At 56.0% G+C, this 17338-nt stretch overlaps 1 protein-coding gene across 1 annotated transcript in view; it reads right to left on the bottom strand.

The window, feature by feature from the left end:
• Cacna1c (calcium voltage-gated channel subunit alpha1 C) overlaps positions 1 to 17338 on the bottom strand; it is a 96427-nt gene that overhangs the window by 64232 nt on the left and 14857 nt on the right. Inside the window, 3 exon segments of the mRNA XM_048335032.1 lie at positions 6667 to 6839; positions 11210 to 11313; positions 15628 to 15824. Of these exon segments, the coding sequence (XP_048190989.1) occupies positions 6667 to 6839; positions 11210 to 11313; positions 15628 to 15824 (474 nt within the window).

Genomic DNA, 17338 nt, shown 5'->3' with positions numbered 1-17338 from the left:
AATATAAACCAGGATTAAATATTAAGAAGCCAAACAAAGTGGCCTTATTAAAAAGGCACCATAGAAGCTCGATGTGCTATCATCATAATTATTATTACTGCTATAAACCGGGAAAAGACATAAATGCCTGCCCTTGATCTGCAGTCATAATCCAGAGGAAAAGAAAAAAAGCAAAACAGCCAGGGTTATTGTGCTCATATCAGGCTATAAACACCCAGTGCTCCGGAGCAGAAAATTCCTCTTGGTCACTTCAGCACTGTGGTGCAGGCCATCGCTGTCATGGGGGCGGGGGGGGGGGGCTGAAGGGAGGGGCAGCGAGGAAGGGGAGAGAGGGGAGAGTGGGAAGTGGTAGGGCTGAGAGGCAGGGAAGGGAGGGCGAGAACTGGGGGGCAGAGGGGAGGGGGGCAGGCAGGGAGGAACGAGGAGGGAGGCCGACGGAAGCAAGCAGACATGGGGATCTGACTGTGCTGCGTCTGTTCTCCGCCTTCTCACGACATCGTTCTTCCTTAGGGGTGACAGATGACGGGGGGGGGTGGGTGGCATCCTCAGGCCCTCAGCGACCGTGGCAGGAGCAGGATGTGTGACAGGGCTGGCTTTGAACTTGCTGCATCGCCTCCCCGCACCTTGCCTTTTGAGCTCAACAGCACTACGAGAGAACGGCCTCCTTGCCGATGGAGCGGCCGGCGCCGGTGCCAGCCGCGGAGCGGGGCTGACAGCAGGAGGGAAGGCAAGGCGGGGCAGTGGAGAGGCAGACAGAGGTCTCCGACGACTGCCCACACCAGAGCCTCGCGTGTGGACTCGAGTGCCAGCTCCAACAGGGCCTGGCCACGAGCTGCGCTGTGAGGGAGGCCGGCTCCCTCTCGGGCCCGGGATGGGGACCACGCGAGGAGGGAAGAGCAAGGAGAGGCTCTCAAAAGCGCCACCTCTGATGGCAGTGGGAGGCGGGAGGGGGAGCAGACGTGGCAAAGCAATTAGCCGAGCAATTAGCCCTACAAGGCTAATTAACAGCGCCTTTGGGATGGCGCTGCACCCGGGACTCCTCGTTCAAGGTTCCATCGCTGCAGATGGCAGCCGTGGAGGGGAGAGGGCTTTCACGGCGGGAGGACGCCCGAGCGGAGGGCGTGGGGAGGGCTCTGAAATGGAGATGTGGTGAAGAAGTTCCCTGCGTGCCCGCCCGCACAGATTCAGCTGGTCAGTTCAGTTCCTTCGAGGCCATGACAGGAGAGGCTGGGAGAGGAGCAGAGAGGGCAGGATGAGATCCGAGCGGCCACCAGATCTTCTGACCTCCTTCCTAGACCTTCTCTCCTTCCTTGCTGCAAAGAGGGGGTCACACTTCCCTATGTGTCCTTCCTCCTTCCTGCCTGGCGAGAGGGAGAGCAAGAAGGTGGACATCGGAGCCGGACACGGTGGGCCATGTGGCCCCTGAGCCTGGACGGGCGGTGTCTGGTCTCGGATGAACGCACTGAACCTCCCATTTCTCAGTCCCAATCCGGGAGGGTTCCGGGAGGATCGGAGACATCTCACTAAAAGGAGCGGCTTCGTTCCTGGTGGCCAGCTCCTCATGCCGGTCAGTCACAACACTGTACGTGCTTACCGGGCAAGGCAGAAGCGCAGGCCGGGGCAGGGCCTGGGCGTCCCTGGCTTGAGCCACTGAGGGCACGGGGCACTGACAGGCGTGCCCCAAGGCTGACTCTGGAGTGGCCACAGCTCCAGTTGGGGTTCTGAGTGTATTGCGCCTGAAACGTATTTTTTCCCAGTAGGCCACAATTGGGTTAGCCTAAGGACGGTGTCATCCCAGGCCACCAGAGAAACATGCTGTTCGCATTAGGGTAATGCTTCCTGGCCAGATGAAAAACATGGAAAAATAATCTCTGGTTATCAACGATTCCCTTCGGTTTCCCTGATCTGATTAAGCTCAGCAACGGAAGGAGAGGAATCTACAGATGAGATGCAGTTCTCTATTTATCACCAGAACGGTCCGCTTTCCATTCTACCAGGAGGCTCCACAAGAGCTCAGGAAGTCCCAGCTTGCGACATCATCCCCTCCATCCATCTCCATGGCGGCCGGCGGGCGAAATGAGCTTCGTTCCAAGGGCCACTGGACAGACGGAATCAGGCCTCCGCCCCTTTGAAGGGGGCTGGCCTTTTCTGGCCCTGAAATGCACTCAGCTTTCCTATACTAAAGCGGCCAATAGGAACTTGTTCTTGCTGCTCTTAACCGTTTCCTGACGGCTCTTCCGAGTGAGCCGACAGAGTAGAGCGAGGACTACTTCCAACACGTCTCTGGACATACTGGAGGAAGAAAAGTTGAGATGCGTCCAGGGGTGGAGGTGGGGGTGTGGTGGGGAACGCGGTTCAGCAGTCCTGCCCTTACCAGAAGTGAGTAAGAAATGCGATAGATAAAGAAGGGAAAATTAACGAGCACATCTGGTTCCTGGCACGTTCTCTGATGGGCCAGGCCTGGCATGGTTTGACGGTGACCAGGCAGGCCCACATCATCTGTTCCTGGTGGCACGATTCCAGAACCTTCCAAGCCAGGGCCCCATGCTTTACCTCCATGCACTTCAGCCTTCCCCAGCTAAGATTCACCGAGCACCTGTGCATGAAGCTCTGTGGTGCTGAGAAGACAACAATCCCCACTTTTAGGAGCGTGGATGGTGTAAGAGATGGATAAAGGTATTGATATAAAACAGACACCACAGATCACCTTCCACAAGTACCGTTCTTGCAGGTGCAGGCAGGCCTTCCAGAAGAGCTGGGCAGGAAGAAGGAGAGACGTGGCCTGAGGTCTACCTGAGGGTGGGTGGCAGGCAGATTACTAGGCAGATGGCTGTGCAGACTTTCCCATGGAGAGCAATCAAGACACAGAGGGCTCAGCTTCCTCTGGGTGCAGAAGGAGCGGCAGGGCGAGCCGGAGACCAAGTGGTATTGTGTTATGTGCGCATGCACACATACTTTGTTATTTTCAGAGGACTGTTATACATAATAGCTGGCCTGACACTGGTTGCCATTATCATTATCTCAGGAGTCATTGACATGGGGGGGAGGGTATGAGAGGGGGAGGAAGAGAGAAAGAGAGCGAGAGAGGAGAGAGGATGACAGATGGTTGGATGGGGCTGGTTTTGAAGCTTGAGCTCGGAAGGTAAACAAGGCTTTTCCCCTGAAAGCCAGCCTGCCTAGCATATAATTACAGATTTTCACCTCGCTGGTCACTGAGGGCAGACCTATTCCAGCCACTCCTGAGCTCAAGGCCTGGGGCCGCAGTACTCATTCTTCAACACCCTGGCCTGTGGTCTTGCTTTCTCCTGGCCTTTCACCTTGGCTCCGCCCCTGAACATGAAACCTCAGAGTAAGACCTGGGCCACGTGGTCCAGCTCTGGCCTCCAGCCTGGGGACTTTGTTTTCAGAATATAATTGAGGGAGGGCAGAGCTCGCCTGTCTAGATGCTTACAGATAACTCACATTCTTATGTTCTTGGCAAAATAAGATTCCAAAGAACCTTGTCAGGGCTCCAACACGTACTTAAAGAATATACTTCAGCAGCTGTAGCAGTAACGCCCAAGCCAGATCCACAAAGGCCCAGAAACACTGAGGCAGCCGGTGGAACACACTGGGAAAGCGGGGAGCCAGTGGTCCCAGCTTTGCCAAAGGAAAGAGCAAGGGACCTGGCCCAAGAAGCTACCGGCCGGAGCACATAGGAGGTGCGTGGACTACAGGAGGAGAGGGACGTTGGGGCCTCACGCCGCAGCCCAGCCCGAGGCGCGCGGGTCCTGCCCGCTCTGGTGAGGCGGCTTTGAGTTTAAGGGATGAGGTGGAGAGGAGACGACGGGACAGGTGAGAAAGCTGGATGACGGACTGGCTCTCCACCGCACCCCCGGGCCTACAAGCACAGCAGCGGGGCTCCACCGGCGGTCACCCTATTCTATCATGACCCGAGTTCCTCGTTCTCCTGGTTCCCATCGCTCTCCCGGCCCTCACAGGTGAGCCCAGGCCCCGCGGGGCACGGCAGGCACAGGGCTCCGGAAGTGGCTCCCCCGTCACATCACCGAGTAGCACGGCGGGGGGGGGGGGGGGGCGTTGTCAATATTTAACCCCACTCATCGACGTGGAAATTCAATGTTTTGGTTCCACCGGCTGTCTGTCTTTTAGATGCGCATCCACATAAATGTCTGTCTTAAAGACTGTGAGCTTCAGGAGGCTGGGGCTGCATTTAAATTGTCTTAATGACATGAGGGAGGGAGAGGGAGAGAGATTCCCATATGGGAAGATAGTTAATACATTCATTTTTTTTTAATCTCAAGGAAGCAGGGGAAGGAAGACATTTCCATCCCTTTCTCTACAGCTTCCACCTCAAATGCCTCCTGGCCGATTCCACGCTGAAGCCGAGGATGCCTCCCCCCACCCCCTTTCCAAGTTTCCCAAGAAAGCTTGCGGGCTCTTTTTCTCCGTGCCAGCTGCCCAGTCCCGACCCCGCCATACCTCTGTGAACGCTCCCACTGTGAGCTCTCACTCAGGCTCAGGGGTTACCCATCTCTTCCGTGCCCTTGACGCTGCCACGGCCCGGATCTTCACCGGGACACCGACTCGCCGCCAACCTGCTCAGCCTCTCCTCAGAAAAGTCTTAGGCATTATGAACGTCCTCGCCATCTGGGCTAGCTTTTCCCGGGGTCCCTCTCGTAACCACTCATCTCCTGGTTTCTCTTGTGTCCAACAATGGTGATTCTATCCTTACGCTGACTTAGAATGTCCCCCGATTTCCTCCTCTCCTGCGTGACCCACGACACCTCGGCAAATGAGGTCCTCTCGACGTCTGACCTTTATGGTCTCCGTGGTTGCTCAGGGAGGGCCCGGCTGGCCTCTGACACAGGGGGAGATGGGAGCTGTCACCCACCTCCACCCCACTGAGCACACGGCAGTGACAGGAACCCTGCCGGATGTCCTTCGGGTCATGTCGCCTCTCTGCTCAGAACCCCCACGTGGCTTAACTTCAGCTGAAGTCTGAGTTCTCGGGTGGACAGGGCCTACGCCCACTCCAGGGCTCCCCCGCAGCTCAGAGTGCCCCTTTGCATCATTTTTCCCCCGTCCGACAGTATCGGCTTCCTCTCTGCTCTCAGATGTACCAGCCACACTCCCGGGCCAGTTTGCTTATTTACCATGCTCAGTGCCATAAACAAATGGACCGCTCTGCAGTTGCATCAGCCCTTTAATAGCGCTGTCGGGCAGCTTTCCAGAAAGATTCTCCACACCATCGCCGGTCATGGCTGAAGTCCACCGAGAGCTCAGCCTTCCAACTTGCAGAACTACTTAGCGGAGCACGAGGGCCTCCTTGGGTACTGCACGAGGCTGTTAGCAGCCCCTTGTTGTTTCTGCGTTTTAATTTTGTATCTGTAGCTTGAGCAGGAGAGCCATCAGAAAGGGAGCAGTGGATGGATTCCTGACATCCATCTCTGAAACGAGGGACGGGCCCGAGGCTGGCCGAGGCCTGGCCGTCTCTTTCCTCCACCGGTTCCCTGCCTGGGCTCTTCCTGAGTCCCCCTCTCCACATAGGGCAAGTTGCCGGCTTCCTGCCCTTCCTGCATGGCTCCATTTGGAGAGTGTCCTGGTTGGCTCGTTGACCTGTTTGAGTCTCAGATTGCTCCATGCGACCAACTGTGTAGGAACTCGTTCTAAGATAAGGCCGCTCTCGAGGACAGAAGTGCATTCGTCCAACACGGGTGGAATGACAGAGAGAGTGCACATGGAGGAGGAGGGAGAGTGCGGCGAGAGCCACAGGGAAGACGCTGATTAGATTAGAGCTGACCCAGGCTTGGGGAAGGGGGAGGGTGCTCAGGTTACCCTGCTACACAACCTAAGCGAAGTCACTCAGCCTCGGATTCCGGCACCGCCTCCTGCGGCCCCTGCACCAGTGAGTGTAGACATGGACGTTTAGAATCTGACATTTCTACCAAGTTCCCAGCTGTGGCTAGGGCTGCTGGCTTGGGGACCCCACTTGGAAAATCACTGGGTAGGAGCCCGCGTTTCCATGTTTCTCCAAACATGAATCAGTATCACCAATACTCCATCATCATCACCATCACCATCACCATCATCACCATCACCATCACCCAGGTTGGTGTCTGTCATCTAACTGCAATCTCTCAAATTCCTCTGGACTCCCTCCCTCCCAGGTTCCCAGCTCACATCGCCTCAGCTCACGGGCTCTAAGGGGACAAAGCTCAGTGGTGCCCTGTCGAGGGAGAGGGAAGCCGGTGCAGGGAATGGAGCTTTCTGGGTAAACAGCTCGGTGGATACCAGTCCTTTCCAAGAGGCCTGCCCGCGCCCCTGTCCAGAGGGCAGACACCTGGAGGACAAACTCACGCGGTATAACAAAAGATGTCGTGGCCTTAGCCCAGCCACAACTGTCCCTTTCAGGCCAAAGATCCTGAAAGGAATACAGGTTTGAAAGATTAACAGCAATCATTTCCGTTTTTTATCCATGACTAATTCCACCGGGCAGCTCACGGCCCCGAGACCCGAGAGATACACGCTCACACGAGACAGCCCGTGCATGGGCTGCGAGGAAAGGCAGGTGAGCGGCACGTCCCCGCGGCGGAGGGCCCCCCCCCCCGCCCCGGCCTCGCCTCTCTCTCCCTGAACCAAGCCCAAACGCAGAGGAAGGCTGCTCACTGTTGCGTGGCTTCTCCTCGTCCAAGCCCTCGTCCTCGTTCTCGGGGTCAATGTCTTCTGCCTGCGTGATCCAGTCCAGGTAGCCCTTGAGGTCCTCTTCCAGCTGCTGCTTCTCACGCAGCTTCTGGAAATCTCCCCGAGCCTTGGCCTTCTCCCTCTCTTTGGAAAACTCTCTGGTGTATGGGTGAGAGAGGGAGAGGGAGAGGGAGGCGGAGTGGGCAGGGCAGGAGAGACAGAGGTAAGGGGAGACAAGGCAGGTGTTAATGGCCGTGTGCCCACAACTCGGCCCCGCACACCCCACTTTCCACAGAGCCGTCTCTAGTCAACCCAGGCCCGTCACAGACAGAAGCGACACAGGAGAAGACATTCCTGACCTAGCCACAGGAGTTCTAACGAGGGCCCTACTATTCCTTCTCCTCTTTTCTAGATCACGGAAAACTTTCCAATAAAGGACTGTTGTCCAAAGACCTAAGCGTTGACTATAAACGCCCTTCTGCGATAGTTAGGGCACGGACATTCTCCTGAGCAGCTAGGTTTAGGACTCTTTGGAGAGGACACACAGATGAGGACAGAGGCGTGTCAGAGCCAGCTCTCCCGCTAGGTCCCTCGTGCCGATGTTGGCCTCAGCGACGGCTCCCGGGTAGCCTGAGAACAGCCACGCTGTCGGCACTTCACACCCCCAAGCTCCATCATCCTGGCTGCGTCCACCCGGCCACTCTTAGCATGCCTGGAAGAATTTCTAATCCAGGGAAGAGTTTATTGTTTTTCCTCCTCACATGGAGATTTAATAAGGATTCCAAACATAAGAAAATGTCCCAGGGGCTGCCCTTTTGGTTAAACACGTTCAGTCAGAATAGAAAAAAACATACATAAAATCAAGATGACGCCCAAGGGGGAAGATGCGTGCGTGGGGATGGGGTGTGCTGGCTGAAGGCCCCCTGGAGAAGCGGCCCCAGCAGAATGACACATTTTTCTCTCTTGTCTGCGATCAGGTTCTTTCCCCCCACCCCCCTCTGTCTTTGAATTTACTTTCTGGAACAAGTGGCCTGGCCACAGAAGGCTAGCTCCCTCAAATGAGGCAAATAGGGCTCTGGGGACATGTGTCTGTGTGTGTGCATGTGCGTGCGTGTGTGTGTATGTGTGTACACTCTGGGTACATTGCTTAATCCCCAGGCAACCATCTTTCCTTCTCTCCTACTTCAGGCCAAGACTCCGTGGAAACACCTTGACAAGAGTTTCTTGCACAAGGCAAATACTGCAAGAAGGACAACTCGGAAGGAAGAACCTCACCAACCAGCAAACCCGAGGGGACAAAAGGTTGGGTTCCCTCGCGCAGCACGCAGGAGGGGTGTCTCTCTCAGCACAGATCCGCCCGGGTTTGCATCTTGCCCGTGCTGCTGAGAAGAGCGCGGGTTTAGGGCTCAGATCTCTGCAGTGGAATGGGGTTGGTTGGGGTTGGGGAGGGGCCAGGGAACTGTTTGATCGGGAGAATGCGGGGGCTCCTAGGCTAATGAGTCTTCTTCAACTGCTGCCTTAATGGTGCTCTGCTTTGGATTGGATTTTCTTCTTAAATTTGATTGAATACAATTCTAATTGGATTGAACTTGCTGTTTCTTGGGCTTCCTGCCAACTGGCGGATGCATGCCTTCATTTCCTTCCCGGGGCGTGTAACGCCAGGGGAGAAGGGGCCAGATCCACAGCTCACAGTGAAGACAGGAGACTCCGCTGGCTCCCTCCCTGGCCAGCCCCTCTCTGCCCTGAACCTCTCCCTCTGTAGCCGGTTAGGCCTCCCTTAGCCTCCGCCTCGCTCTCTGGAGACGGTAACTCCAAGAAGCATTTCCTTGGCAAATCAACTCTAGAACCAGGCCACCGTGGGTGGGGAGCCAGCTGAGGGTTCCTTCACCGGGCCCCACTTGGAGAGGGATATGCTGGGCGGTGGTGCCCAGCTCTGCCTCCGTGCCTGGACGGCAGCCATGTGTCTGCTCTGGGGACTGAGCTAATGAAGACACGAAGCCTCAGCTGCCCGGGCTGCACCGAGCCGGGGGACTAGAGCTGGCGAGACCATCAGTCACCACCGTGGGATGTCACAGGGCAGGAGCGTATCCGTCACCACCGGTGGCCGGCATGAAAAATGGGGGTGGAATGGAGGGCCGGGCTGGGGCTCAGTCACACCGAGCATGTAACCGGAGGCCATGAATGCTGACCACTGGGCTCGAGGCCCCTTGCAAATCAACACTGATTGGGTAATTGATAACCTCCTCACTTATGAGCTCTCCCGCTCACTGAAGCGCATTGGTAACTCCAGAATCCATTTCCACGGCTCATTTGCAGTCATTTGTGGATCTGCACAGGATGGCAAAAGCCAAACTCGGCCTGTTCCTAGGGCAGGGAGAGCCCAGGGACGCCTGCCCCGTGATTCTGTTCTTATCATGTAAACAAGGGTCCCTTTTTGCAGGATATTAGTGCCACATTTTTTTTTTTTGCATCCGTGAGTTTGCAGTTTAAAACGCCCCTCCAGCATCATTCAAAGAATCATGTCTGCGGGGACAGTGCCATTATCTGGACACCTACTGTCTGCCGGCGAAGGTGACACGAAGGGTCTCATTTCATCCCCACAATCCTCGCTGAGCTGCTGCAACCTTCCTTCATTGTTCCCCCTCCAGCAGAGAAGTGGAGGTTTTTAAGAAGGCGAATTGTCTGGCCTTGGCGCTAGCAGGTCAGAGCTGAGAATGTCTGTCTCTGATGGGGCTGCCCCATCCCCTTGTCCCTAGGTGTTTTGTTTCTTTTAAGATGGAGACTCGTCTATCAACGCAGGGCCATTTTCTTGTGTTGGAACATGAAATGGAAACCCTTCTACCTTCCAGGCAGCTAAGCAGGGGTCTGCGCTATTTTATTCTCTGTTCTTACCAATCAGCAGGCTCTTGCCTGCCTGGCTGTCCTCACCATGCCAGCAGGGGAGGTGGAAAGCCCTGTTCCCAGTCTGTCCCCCAGGACAGCGCCCTTGCTCCGGAGTCTGCTAAGTCCCCCAGCAGCGCAGCGTGGCCGGGAGAGACGGCAGAGCAGCTGGGCGGCGTCAGCAGAGTGGGACAGAGAGAAGCCCCGCCCCCAGAGAGCAAAGGCCGCGGAGTCGGCCACCCAGGAAGGGGCCACCAGGGGCGTCGAGGCCTCGGTGTGGCTGGTACGGGCTGCTACGGTGAGAAGACACCCGAGGTTCTTCGTGGTGAGGGGGGCCAGTCCTCAAGGCCCAACCACGAGCCCCCTCCAGGCCCTCTCGTCTCATCTGAGCCAGGTACAGCCAGGTGGGCTCCTACATGAAACAACTTCCATCCCCGCTCCTCTCAAACAACCTGAGGCTGTCAATGCTCCAGGAAGGGAGATGTCAGCAAGCGACTGCTGAGCCTGGGACTTAGGACTGAGCGGAGTTAGTAGTTTGGCTTTTTAGGCTGGATATGTTTACATCGATACACACTTTGTTTTTGTGTGGTGTTGGGGATCGAATCCAGGGACTGCGCCGTCGAGGCAGGCCCTCTATGATCGAGTCAGCCCTGCGTTCGGCTGGGCCTGAGCGAAAGTGATCTGCTGGCCGGGGTTGTGGCTCAGGTGGTGCAGTACCCACGGAGCAAGCATGAGGCCCCGAGTTCAAATCTCAGTACCACCATCAAGGGGGACAAAACAGAAAAGAAGTGATCTGAACTCACCGGCTGAAAGCACCAGGCGAGTACTTGCGTGCAAGGCTGCTCTGTGTGTGGGCCTGGAGTGGGATTGCCCCCTGGGATTCCTGCTGCCAATCTCTTCCTGCCCCAGGGCCTAGCCCCTCACCTAGGGGGCGGGCTCCCTGGGGCTGGATGGGGCTCTGAGGTGCAGACAGGGAGGGCTGGCCCCTTTTCCGGCCAGGCCAAGGCCCTTCGACCTTAAAGCCATGGTGACCCCTTCATCCCAAATGCATCAGAGCCAGAAAAGAAAAATAAAAAAAAAGGAGAGAGAGAAGATAGCACCAGAAGTAGCAGAAGGAATAAATAGATAAGAAAAAAAATATATATATAAGTGGAAAAATCAAGACCTTTTTCCTCGGTCCTGCTTACCCGCTAAGAACACCGAGAACCAAATTAAGTACAAAAAATGACCCTATGATGATTAGTGTAACAAAATAGATCCAGGGCCAGTCCCTTCCTACGGCATCATTGACCTGGAAGAATGGAATATCCGTTAGTGAGGCAGCACTGGCACGCACACAGCCACCGAGCAGGGCCAAGCGCCGGCCCCGGGCTCCCCGGACGCTGACCCCATCAGCGAGGAACCCGGACACCCTCAAGGTTCAAAACTAAGAAGCCAAATGGCCTGCTCAGCCAATGGATCAGAATCTGTGGTTCCCAGGAGATTTTGGTTTGGTTTGGTTTGGTGGTTGTGGTTGCTGTTGTTTGGTTTTCTTTGGTTTTCCCGAGCCTGTGAGGGGCCTCGGCTGAGGGTCCGGGCGGTGGTGGTGTTTGTGGAACCTTGCTCGGCTGCCTTGCCACGCACGAACACACAGAAGTGGTCAGCTTACCCGCTCAACACACCGAGAACCAGATTTAGAACGAAAAAGGATCCAAAGATGACCAGACTGACAAAATAGACCCAGGGTAACTCATAGCCCATAGCGTCCTGCATCTGGAAAGACGAAGGAGAGTTAGGAGCGAGGAGGCAGAGGGGGGTGAAAGCAGACAGGAAGGCTGGGTGGGGTGCTGGGGGGTGGGGCGGGGCGGCCCTGAGAACCGTGTCGCAGAGGCAGCTTATCCTGTGTCTCCCGTTCTCTGGTGAACCTCACGGGCCTTGCTCCGAGAAGTACGTAGTACGTATGTTGAGCAAATGAATGAATGAATGAATGAATTTAAGATATGGCCAGGTGGTGCAAAGTCTGCTTGGCGGGACAGCTCAAGGCTGAGGTTGGGGGGGGTAGGGGGGGCAGGAAGTGGCCTGTGCTGTGACGGACGGGGGTTTCTGTTAAAAATAGGGCGCACAGCTGTAAAGCCTGCCTGGCCGGGGATGGAGGAACTACGAAAGCACACGCAGCCAGCCGGCAGCTGCCGGGAGTGGCGGGGCGGCGGGTGAGGGCAGGGACCCCCTCGGCCGTCACCAGGAGCTGCCACCCTTCCTTTGGGCAGAAGGAACCAGCAGAGGGCCGTCCAGGTGGGACTCGGGAAGCGAGGGCCGGGAGGCTGTCTGCACACGGCACTGTGCCCTGTGACCGGGACCAGAGGGCGGCCTCGGCCTGCTCTTAGCAGTGGACATTTGAAGGCCATCTCTGTGCACCAAGCGTCTCTGTTACCAGGAAGCCATGGGGGTGGGACACAGCCCTGGGGGGGGGGACATCCCTGAGGGGGGATACAGCCTAGGGCGGGGGTCCCCAGCATCTTCAGGGGTCACGAGTACCCTGTGACTTTTCTTTTCAGAGCACTTACTGCAGATGAAGGCCAGACAGTCCTTTTCTCTCTAAATGGTCAATTCTCTCTCATAAAAATCTGGTCAGTCCTGGGTCTCAAACTCAGGGCCTGGGCATTGTCCCTGAGCTCTTTGTTTTGTTTTAAATTCTTCTTCAAGGCTAGTGCTCTACCATTTTGAGGCATGGCTCCATTTCTGGTTTTCGGGAGGTTCACTGGAGATAAGTCTCATGGACTTTCCTTCCCCAGGCGGGCTCTGAACTGTGATCCTCAGATCTCAGCCTCCTTGAGTAACTAGGACTATGGGGATGAGCCACCAGCCCCTCAGCTTGAACGAGCAACTCTTCACCTTGGTGGGAGGGTGGGGATGGAATTCATGGCCTCTACCTAGCCCTCTGCACACAGTCCCACAGTATACAACCTCTCAGCCTGCGCCCAGCTCTGAACACCCACGCTGGCTTGTTCCGCGCAAACCCCGCCGTGAGCTTTCCCTGCCTGTGGGCTGCAGGTGTGGGCCAGCTGAGGTCTGTGTGTGGCAGGTTTCCTTAGCATGGCCCTGGCTTGCAGACTCCCTCCCTCTGGATGGGGAGGGGTGGGAAGGGGCAGCAGAGCCAGGAGGCGACGGCTGCTGTACCCCAAAGTGGGGGAGAGCTGCTGAGGCCCCCCCCGACCAAGTTTTTCTATGCACATCTTACTTCACAAACAGCCATCTGGGCCACACAAGCCCGTGAGACTTGAGTCTGCCATGTGCCACCAGGGACTTCTGCCTTCTAGATCAACTGCTCCTTTAGCATTCAACATCCTTAGGCGGAAGAGACCTGGAGTCTTCAACTTCCTGAAGGCACGGGCTCAAATCCAAGGACACTAACAGCGCCCTGGAGATCTGGCAAGTTGGATGCCTAGAGTTTCCAAACCCAGCCAGGGAGAATGGCAAGGGGAAATGGTTCTGGATGCAGAAAACCACAGTCCTCACTTAGAATCTTCTAGATTGTTGGCTTGGAGGCAGCTCGGGCTGTGTTTATCTTGAGAAAACTCCACATTTGATGCCCAGACCTTGAGGTTTGAGAGTCCCTCGGGTTAGAGATTCAGGCTTCGGGGCAAGGAGGAATGCAGAAGGGCAAGGAAGGAAGAGGGAGGGGGAAGAAGAAATGGCCACAGAAAGGACAAGGCAACTGGAGGAACTGCCCGGGAGCAGGCACGCTTGGCTGGGCTGGGCTGAGAGGTGCTTTCTGGTCGGCTCTGCTCTGGTTTTAGGGACGTGAGCACACTTGTGTGGCTCACATGGTATGGTCTCAGGCCTGTGTGTGTGTGTGTGGGGGGGGAGAGGTCTTAGGAGACTCGGGACCAAGTGCCGGCCCAAACCCTCCGGCACTCGCTCCGCTCCCAGCCCTGCCGGGGGCTGAGTTCTAGCCCACCCCCGCCACCCAGGGAGGAAGGGACAACACAGCTGCTGAAAATTGCCGGTTGCCCTTGTGTGTCACGTGTTACTCTTCCCGTTTTTCCCCCAGTCGTGGCTCTTGGTCGCCATGACAATATTTCTCTGGCTCACATCTGGCCGGTGGGGTACCAATGACTTGTGGTGGGGGGACTAGGGGAGGGAGAGTGTGGGAGGGATGAAGGAGGATCACATCAGGGCCATTGGCAAATTATACCCATGCCTCCCACCCTACACCCGCCCACCCCCTGCCACCGGGGGGCAGTTCCATAGCGACGGGAGGCTTCCACGGTGAGGCTCTGGTGTCCCTACCCCACTTCCCAGCCCCCCAGGGCCCACGTGGACACGACAGAAGGCCGTTTCTGAGTTCCTCTGGCGGGCTGTCCCGGCAGCTGCCTTTCACTGGGATTACGGCGACACTGTAGTGTGGCCACCATTCAATCCGGGGCTTAGATGCTCTCCTAGGCCTTGCTTCTCCTTAGACTGAACCGGATCCTATTTATAACGACATACCCCGTGCCCAGCGCTTGCTGGCATGCGAGGACGACTTGGTGAACGTGTGCTGTGTACGAGGAACTCGGCCGAGCACCGAGCAGCTGGCTTGGTTTTTTTTTTGGTAGGAATTTCTCAGCCACACTGGGCCCTAGCATGTCATCGGCAATCTCAAAGCTGGGAAGAGGGTTTCGCATCAACAGGACGCGTGCTCGTGGAAGACTGGAGACGCCACGAGGCCGTGTGTGTGTGTGTGCGTGCGCGTGCCGCCGCACGCCTCTCCCGGCACGGCGCCGCGAGCTCTGGCAGCCGGGGAAGGTGCCGGCGTTCCTCTCCGTCTCCCCAGCTTGTGCGCTGTGCCCGCACCGTTCTACCGGGCAGGCTCTGAGGAGCGGTTTTTTTTTCACGGCCAAAACGCTTCGACTGCTTGGGGAATCTCTGGGAGAGATGGTTATTTTCGGGACCGGCAACGTGCTTTTATTCGCCAGCATTCTGGAGAGCAAGACCAGATTCTGGCACAGTGGTTTCTTGGGCTGAATTAGAAGACACTACAAAGAAGGAATTTAGGAATCTTGTAGTGTTTTTTTTGTTTTTTTGTTTACAAGTAATGGAGTTGACTTTGCCAGGGTGAAGATAGCTCAGATATAATCTATCGTTTGCCATGGGCTACACTGTAGACAAGCCTGCCATTCCCAGGGGTCAAAGGATGGCAAAATGGCAACAGTTCCTGGATGATGAAAGAGGCTTTGTGTGTGTGTGTGTGTGTGTGTGTGTGTGTGTGTGTGTGTGTGTGTGTGTGTGGTGCTGGGGTATGAGCTCAAGGCCTCTTGCTTGCTAAGTAGGCGTTTCACCATCTCAGCCATGCACCTAGAGCCCATCTCCCCACTTTAAAAAAAATTAGGATCTTGCATTTTTACCCAGACTGGGCTAGACTGCGATCCTCTTATTTGTATCTCCCACAAAGCTGGAATACCAGGAGTACATCACCACAGCCGGCCATAGGTCGAGATGGGGTGCCTGGCTACCTTTTTCACTCATGCTGGCCTTGAATTGCACTCCTCCTGAGTAGTTGGGATTATAGGCGTGAGCTAGCTACTACCATGCTTATCTTGAGGGGTATTTGTAGCATAGAGGAAATATATATGATAGAAGAGTTTACATGCCGGAAGTGGGCCTTCTAAGTATTTGTGTCCTATCACCGGCAAAGTCTTTGGGTAACAGTGAAAACAACAGCAATGCAGTTGTCCGATGGATTATTCTACTATGTGAAGGGAAGGCTAATATGGGAAATAATAAAAAAATAAATAGCATGCCCGAATGCTACACAACTCAATAAAAAATGGCTTCTTTTTGGAAGGCCAGGCCTGAGGTTTCTGAGGATTCATAATTCTGCCCACAGCTCTCTTTTGGAGAAGGAGGCAGAAAAAGGAAAACAAAATGGTACACAAGAGGAGCCGAATGGAACCTCACGCCCGGCAGGGGGAGCTTGCCGGCAGAGCACACCGACTGCGTATGGGTCAAACGAAAGATGGCATTTCTCTGGGGCTGGTGGGCAGGGAGAGGGGACTGGCTGGGGTTCCCCGACGGGCCCTCCCTCCCAGCCCCCTCCCCACCTACCCAGTAGAGCACGTCGGTCCAGCCCTCCATCGTGATGCACTGGAAGACGGTCAGCATGGCGAAGGCAAAGTTGTCGAAGTTGGTGATGCCATGCTTGGGCCCGTCCCACCCAGGCCTGCACACGGTTCCGTTCTGACACTGCCGCCCGTGGCCGGTCTCCAGGGCGCAGGGGGAGGGGTCCTCTTCCGCTGGGACATCTCCATGGCCGGCCAGGGAGAGAGGGGGAGGCAGAGGGGATGAGGGAGAGAGAGACAAGCGGAGAAAGAAGAACTGGAGTCAGAAAGAGGAGTGGCACCTCCAAATGTGGGTTAAGCAACGCACAGGCCTGGCCTCCATCCAAGGGGCACTGACTTATTAGCACACCAGTGCGTCCATGGCATGCTGTGGAGACTCCATCTTAACCCCAGCAAGGGATTTCAAAGGCGGAAGCGTTATGATCGCCTGTGATGTTGAAATGCGGCGTTACAGCCAAGCTGTCAGTCAAAATGCACCCATCTCAGCTGGGAACGTTTCCTGAAAACCAATAGGAAGTTCCTTCCTTCCTTCCTTCCTCCTTTTTTCTTTCCCCACTCCCCTCCCTCCACTCATCCGAATTCCTGAGGATAGAGCTCAGGCTACCACAGTTCACAGCCAGCCAACTGCACCAGGTGATGCTGTCTGGCTGAGGGTCTGTTGCATCTTCCATGATGTGCTACCGGGGGCACATGGGTTACTTCACAGAGACTGAGGGCAGCCGGTGGTCCCGCCCACACAGCTACCTGGGGAACACTGCTGACCGCACCCAATGCAGGCCTGGTGGGGCCTCGGACCCCGACCCTTGCCCTCTGGCATTTGGAAGAGAAGCATGGTTTCCCGGCCACTGGTCCAGACAGGCTGGCCTCGAGCGTCAGACACTCACAGCTTAGGGATGGACGTTTGGACAGATGGACGGACGGACTGGGTTCTTGTAGGAAACAGCAGGACAGTGTCTCCAGCTAGGGGTGCTGTTTGGGGCCACTAGTGAAGGCACGTTGATTACATTAGCATAGAGATCACTAGTGAATTTAAACAAGAATGGACTGTTCCAAGTATGCTAACAGACGTAGGGAGTCCTAGCTGCTGTGGAGAGATGGCGAGGACTCCACAGGAGTGTGTGCAGCTGGCATCTGGGGCTCTGGAGACATGGAGTGCCCTAGCGTCTTGTGCTCTTCCTTGGAGGTCGAGGCTGTCCCAGGGGTGGTGGCTTTGTTGGGAGGACGGCCAGTGGGCCACTGCCGCTGGCTGTGGCTTCAAATCTGAAACGGTTCACTCGGAAGAGGGGCAGAGAAGCGTGAGCCCTCCACGGAGAGGCCATTCCTCGGAGAATGGGGTGGAGTGCTATGGTTGAAAATGCAGGTCTCCTGCCTTCCTTCCTGAGACAGCCCCGAGAGTCTCTGACGCCTGCCTCCTCCTCCCCCTCCTCCCGCCTCTTCCTGCGTTCTCCCGCCTCTCCCTCCTTCCGTTACTCCTCTTCTCCTTCCTGTCTTTCTCTTCCCCTCCATCTTCCCGTTCTTCCTCCCCATCCTCTTCTTCTCCTCGTCCCCCACCTCTTTCTTCTTCTTCTCTGTCTCTCAAACACATGTCGCTTTACTGTAATGGAATTTGCATGCCTTAGACTCCATCAGCACAAATGTTGGGCTCCACTACTTTTAGTAAGTTTACACAGCCAGGCAGCCATCACTACCATCCATGT

The sequence above is a fragment of the Perognathus longimembris genome, chromosome 27 (assembly GCF_023159225.1).
Source record: "Perognathus longimembris pacificus isolate PPM17 chromosome 27, ASM2315922v1, whole genome shotgun sequence".
In the NCBI taxonomy this organism is placed as follows: Eukaryota; Metazoa; Chordata; class Mammalia; order Rodentia; family Heteromyidae; genus Perognathus; species Perognathus longimembris.
Note: the sequence above shows the minus strand (reverse complement) of the source record. Positions and strands in the feature narration are given on the sequence as shown.